Below are 6,662 nucleotides of genomic sequence, written 5' to 3' on the forward strand. Positions count from 1 at the left end.
GACCGACTAGGCCGGCCGGCCACCCGAGCACCGGAGCGCCGCGCGACAGGGAAGAGGGAGCCCTGCCACGCGGTGACCCCAGATTCCATAACTTCGATTACTTAACCGTCATAACGTATTGTTGGACACTTGTTGCGTATATAAAGACCCCTAAACTCACCGTTTAGCATACGTTAATCTTTCATCCGAATTTCGTGAGTTCCGAGGAGTCCAAGACGATTTTCCGGTAGCTTTGGAGTTGAAGAATCAGCTGGTGTTGCGGATATTAGTTGAAGACGAAGAACACGGGTTTTATCTTTTGTTTCTTTCGTTTTCGTTATTTTAAACGCCATGAATTCTTGTTTGTTTGTTTTGCTTAAACATAAGATGCTAGGCTAAATTGCATGAACTATCTAGGCTTATGGTGAACCTACTTTGATGTTTTGATTTGACTTTGGGATTGTTTATCGTTATGGTTTTTATGGTTTAGTAAAAGATTTATCTATAATTAATTGATGCATATGGATACTTAGGATTGTTTGATGAGTTTTATTCCATAGTTTTTCCTTGATTATAGTTTGTCATATGATAAGATTGCTATTAGGTCAATTACTTTGTGTTCTTGATTATTTTATGATTTGATTTCGCGATAAGATCATAGGAATAATATTGTCGAATAAACCTAAGTGTGCTGCTAACCTAAAATCTGTAAAATGCTAGGTTATTGATAAGTCTTTACTATTTAATCTTGCTAGATTTAGTTCTTCATAAGGAGTCTGTCTAGGGTTGATTATTTATTATTGTTTATCAAATCAATTAAGTATAGTAAATTGCCTTTGATTTTCGCGCTGTAAGGTAGGATTTCGTATAAAGGAACTAAATTATAAACAATTGGGTGACCGTAATCGAACTTGATTTTTAATACTGGTGTGTGTTAAAACTTGTTAGAAATCCACAGGTTTCTCTTGAGAAGGGTCAGGGATCATGTTCGGGGTTTCTTATAAGTGTCTATTTTAAGATCCCAGTCCATAACTAAATATTTTCCTGAGTCAATTCATTACTGAAATTTAGGGGAGTCTAGCCTAGGTAGTTTTCTCATCATAATGTTATTTTCACAACAAACTCTGCTTTCGCTTAAATTACTTGTTTTCTTAATTAGTTTTTAATTATAGTATTAAATTAGTATTTTAAATAAAAACCCCCCAAACAAATATAATTAATAAGTCGTGTTTCGTAGTAGAGTCTAATTAGCTAATAAACGTAATTTAAAGTGTCTTGTGGGTTCGATATCCGGACTTACTTAGCTTTACTAGAGTCGATCGCTTTACTTGCCGGTTAGTAGTTTAATCGAGTTTTAGAGAGTCTAGAGTATTACTTAGTGTTTATTTTTAGTTAATTTATTTAATAAATATTAAACTACTTCAAGCACATCAAGTTTTTGGCGCCGTTGCCGGGGACTCTTGGTAATTGCGTTATTAGCTTTGATTGGACCTATTTGCTACATTCGTGCTATTTGTTTTGCTTTACATTTTGTTTGAGTCATAGGAGTATAATTAAGTCTAGTTTGTTTTTAATTATTAGTTTGCTTTTCGTTATTTTCGTTTTGTTAGAAACTACTTACTCAATCTTGTGCGCTTTTGTAGGTATATGCCACATCTTCGTTCATAAGGACCGCCGTTAGATTGCTTTGGACCTACTTCGTTGAAGTACGAGGAAAGTTCAAGTTCATCATCGTCTGAAAAGCAACCGATCACAATAGATACTTCACCAAAGTCATCACCCGCCAATTCGCCACCACCAAGCCCTAGACCCGTTCCAATGGCCGAGAATAACTACACCGTGTACCAGCAAGCTTTTGAAGGGTTCCATGGAGATCACTCACCCATTTTCGCTCCCGACATTGATAACCCTAACTCGTGGCAAATCCCATCCTATGTCATGAACAACATCACCAATCACCACCAGTTCCATGGCCGTGAAGATGAAGATGCACCGGCACACATCAACCGTCTGACCCGTATGTTCAAAACGTTGAATTTGCAAGGTGCCAACCAGGATGCGATCTTCCTTCACTTGTTTACGTTTACACTTTCAGGTCGTGCCGCCACTTGACTTGATTTGCAACCTGCTGGAACATTCACCACATGGGAGGCGCTTCGCAATGCATTCCTCAAGAAGTACTTTCCACCTGCTAAGGCCTCTCGCCTCCGTGATTAGATCCACTCCTTTCACATGGAGCCGGATGAGACGTACTACCAAGCTTGGGAACGTTTTCAGAATCTGCTTTCCCGTTGTTCACAACATAGACTCACACCTTAGGCCCTTGTTGAGAAGTTTTACAATGGGCTTACTTATGAAGCACAAGCAAGGTTTGACACTGCTGCTGAGGGTAATCTGATGGACAAGAAGAACGTGACCGAGTGTACTGAGATGTTTGAAAATTTTGCAAAATCTGAGTACGTGAAGAAGCCACGAGGTGGGAATTCAAATCCCGCCACCCGTACACCCTCATCTGCTCAAGGTGTGCACCAGGTTAATCTGGACACTGGTATGCCTGCTGCTTTGGAGAATCTCACCCGAGTGATAAAAGAGCTAAAGACTAGGGTGGATAAGTGTGAGATGTGTAGAGGTGGTCATGGTACCTTGGATTGTCCGTTGATGAACAATTAAGATGTGGATTTTGTGGATGGTCAGAACAGGTTCCCTAATGCTTACAACAACAATAATCAGAACTGGAACAGCTACAAGAATCAGAATCAAGGTAAAAGTAACTCAAATTGGCGTCCGACCTGTGGGCCACCTGGTTTCCAAGCTCCCTATAACCGAAATCAGGGGTAGTACAACAACGAAGGTTCCAATGGTCAAAGTTCGAATAATGTGCCGGATCTGAGTAAGAAGTTGGACGAGATAATACAGCATATGGTTACTAGAGATCAAACCACTCAAAAGACCCTTGCCGAGCATGATCTGCTTCTCAAGAATCAACAATCAGCTATGCTCGACATGCAAAGGACCACTGGTGATATTGCCCGACAATTGAATGAAAGACCCCCGGGATAGTTTTCAGGTTCTACTGAGCAGAATCTGGCCGCTCAAATAAAGGCGATTACTACCCGTAGCGGCAGGGTTTTGGGTCCCGAGGTGCGAAGGAATGAAATTGAAGTGGAAGATGAGGAGGTGATGGATGAAGAGATCGAGATGGAAGTACCGGGTAAAGTGCAGAACACCGCACTAGTTACACCGCCAGTAGTGAAGAAGCCGGTTGAAGTCCGACCATCACCTTCGGTTGCCCACTCTCGTATCCCGTACCCCGCTAGCGCAAAACACCAGAAATACACGCGGGAGAATGGCATTTTCTTGATATGTTTCGCCAGTTGAAGATTAATTTCCTGTTCATTGAAGCCCTCCAACACATGCCGAAGTACGCAAAATTTCTGAGAGACCTGTTGAAGAGGAAGGATAGGTTGGGGGAGGTGTCATCAATTCCCCTTATGGGAGATTGTTCGGCGGTAGTGTTGAACCGCGTACCCGAGAAATTGTCGGATCCGAGTGTGTTTACGATTCCAGTTTTGTTTGGAAGTGATGCGATGAGCCATGCATTGGCGGATTTGGGTGCAAGTATAAATTTGATGCCGTAGTCTTTGTACGAGAAGTTGGAGTTAGGCGAGTTAACACTGACTCGCATGTCTTTATCGTTGGCTGATCGTTCGGTTAAGTATCCGCGAGGTATTATCGAGAATTTGTTAGTAAAGGTGGATAAGTTTGTATCCCCAGTTGATTTTGTGGTGCTTGACATGGAGGCCGACGAGAAGGTTCCCGTTATTCTTGGTCGTCCGTTCTTACGTACTACAAAGGCACTGATCGATGTGTATGATGGGAATATCACGCTTCGAGTTGGTGATGAAAATGTTACTTATGATGTCGCGAGATCGATGAAGCACCCGAGTGATCAAGATTATTTCAGTGGTCCATGCCATTCAGTTTATTTTATTAACTCTTTTATTGCAGGTATAGATAAATTCTTTGATTACATTTGTGGTACGGATCTCGTGGAAAGTAATGGGCTGGTTGATTATGATGATTTGGGTGAGGATGAGTCGTGTGAAAACGATTCGGTTTGTGATGAGTTGGCTGAGATTTCGGGTTTGTCTGAGATGATTAAGGTGAACGAGATTAGTTGTGAGAGTGAGGCGGTTTCTGAGAAGAAACCCGCCCCATTTGAGTTGAAAGTACTCCCGTCACACTTGGAGTATGCGTATCTTGATGAGGGATCGAACTTGCCCGTTATTGTGTCGTCCAAGTTGACGGAGGAAGAAAAGTCAAAGTTGATAGACGTATTGAAGTTGCATAAGGGGGCTATTGCATGGAGACTTTCCGATATTCAAGGTATTAGCCCTGCTTATTGCACGCACCGGATTCTAATGGAAGATGAGTACAAACCGGTGGTGCAACCACAAAGGCGTCTCAATCTGAATATGCAAGAACTTGTGAAGAAGGAGGTATTGAAGTTGATGGATGCCGGGATGATTTACCCGATTTCCGATTCCCCATGGGTCAACCCGACCCAAGTTGTTCCGAAGAAGGGAGGAATGACTGTTGTGATGAATGAGAAGATTGAGCTTATCCCTTTGCGTACAGTTACCGGTTGGCGTGTGTGTATTGACTATCGGAGGTTGAATAATGCCACCCGGATGGACCACCTCCCGTTGCCATTTATTGATTAGATGTTGGAGCGTTTGGCAGGTCAGCAGTTTTATTGTTTTCTTGATGGTTTTTCGGGTTATTTTCAAATTCCCATTGCACCGGAAGACCAAGAGAAGACGACTTTTACATGTCCCTATGGCACGTTTGCGTACCATCGCATGCCGTTTGGACTATGTAACGCTCCGGCTACCTTTCAGCGTTGTATGGTGGCCATCTTTCAGGATATGATAGAGACGTCAATGGAGGTGTTTATGGACGATTTTTCAGTTTACGGTAATTCTTTCGATCCGTGTCTAGCTAATCTTGAGAAGATGTTGAAGAGGTGTATCGAAATGAAGTTAATGTTGAATTGGGAGAAGTGTCATTTTATGGTGACAGAAGGAATCGTGTTGGGTCATAAGATCTCGAGAGATGGTATTGAGGTGGATCGGGCAAAGATTGATACTATAAGTAAACTTCCTCCACCGACGAATGTGAAGGCGATTAGGAGTTTCTTGGTCCATGCGGGGTTCTATCGGCGATTCATCAAAGATTTTTCAAAAATTACCCGCCCGATGACCTGACTCCTCGAGAAATACATACCGTTTGTGTTTGATTATGAGTGTGTGAAGGCGTTCACGTATTTGAAAGAGAAGCTCGTAAGGGCTCCCATTCTTTGTTCTCCCGATTGGAGTTTGCCGTTCGAGCTCATGTGTGATGCTAGTGATTATGCGGTTAGAGCGGTTTTGGGGCAAAGGCAAAATAAACATTTTCACCCCAGCAAGACATTGAACGATGCCCAAGAAAACTACACCACCACCGAGAAGGAGCTTTTAGCAGTTGTTTTCGCATTTGACAAGTTCCGCTCGTACCTCGTGCTTTCGAAGAACACCGTTTTTACCGATCATGCAGCCTTGCGTTTTCTCTTTTAGAAGAAAGACACGAAGCCTCGTCTTAAACGGTGGATTCTTCTCCTTTCCGAGTTTGACATCGAGAATAAAGATAAAAGGAGTGCGGAGAACGTAGCGGCCGATCATCTATCCCATTTAGAAGACCCGAGGAGAGAAGAATTGCGTGAGGAGGAGATTGGAGATACATTCCCTCACGAGTCAATCGATTTTGTTGCGGCTGAGAAGCAAGGTATGCCATGGTTCACTGATTTTGCTAATTATTTGGCTAATTGTTTTGTTTTGGAGGGTATGACTACGCAACAAAAGAGGAAATTCTTCTGGGATGTGAATCGGTATGTGTGGGATGACCGTTCCTGTTTAAGATTGGTGGTGATTGGATTTTGAGGAGATGTGTGACGAAAGAAGTAGGTTGGAATATTCTCAGGCATGTTCATGAAGGGTTGACTGGAGGTCATCATGGCGCGCATGCTACTGCATAGAAGGTGCTTGATAGTGGGTTCTATTGGCCGACAATTGTTAAATATGCTGAAGAGTTTGCGAAGCTTTGTGATGCGTGCCAAAGAATAGGTAAATATTTCTTCCAAGAATGAGATGCCTCAAAACCCCATACAAATTCTTGAAATCTTCGATGTTTGGGGCATCGACTTCATGGGACCGTTTCCTACGTCAAACGGTAATAGGTATATTTTGGTGGCGATTGATTATGTGTCAAAGTGGGTGGAAGCCCAAGCGTTGGACACGATTGATGCACGAGTTGTTGTGAGGTTTCTTAAGAAGTTGTTCACTCGTTTCGGTACTCCGAGAGCTATCCTTAGTGATCGGGGAACCCATTTTTGTAATACCGTCATGGAGAAGGCGTTAGCTCGTTATGGGGTTACTCATCGTACCTCTACTGCCTATCACCCTCAAACGAATGGTCAAGTCGAGAATGCAAATCGAGGGCTTCGGGATGCAGCATATTCCCGATCGTTGAACATCAAAGAAAAGATGAAAACTTTACATGATCGGCGTTTGAAAGGCGGAAAAGAGTTCAAGAAAGGTGATAAGGTACTATTATTTAACTCTCGTTTGAAGTTGTTTGCAGGAAAG

At 42.6% G+C, this 6,662-nt stretch overlaps 1 protein-coding gene across 1 annotated transcript; it reads left to right on the forward strand.

The window, feature by feature from the left end:
- Window positions 1–2,376: 2,376 nt before the first annotated feature.
- LOC143589020 (uncharacterized) lies at window positions 2,377–3,617 on the forward strand. Its single transcript, XM_077069886.1, has 3 exons — window positions 2,377–2,617; window positions 3,047–3,277; window positions 3,382–3,617. The coding sequence occupies exons 1-3, from the start codon at window positions 2,377–2,379 to the stop codon at window positions 3,615–3,617; spliced, it is 708 nt and encodes a 235-aa protein (XP_076926001.1).
- The last annotated feature ends 3,045 nt before the right edge of the window (window positions 3,618–6,662 follow it).

This window comes from Bidens hawaiensis, unplaced genomic scaffold (assembly GCF_021521415.1).
Source record: "Bidens hawaiensis isolate Kalapana, Puna unplaced genomic scaffold, B.hawaiensis_p1.1 tig00037165_1, whole genome shotgun sequence".
In the NCBI taxonomy this organism is placed as follows: Eukaryota; Viridiplantae; Streptophyta; class Magnoliopsida; order Asterales; family Asteraceae; genus Bidens; species Bidens hawaiensis.

Bases quoted from the DNA above. Each gene is read 5' to 3' on its own strand.
- LOC143589020 (XM_077069886.1), top strand. From the start codon at position 2,377: ATGGACAAGAAGAACGTGACCGAGTGTACTGAGATGTTTGAAAATTTT. The intron at 2,618-3,046 runs GTACCTTGGATT...GATAGTTTTCAG, and splicing joins GATGTGTAGAGGTGGTCATG to GTTCTACTGAGCAGAATCTG. The intron at 3,278-3,381 runs GTATCCCGTACC...TGTTCATTGAAG, and splicing joins ACCTTCGGTTGCCCACTCTC to CCCTCCAACACATGCCGAAG.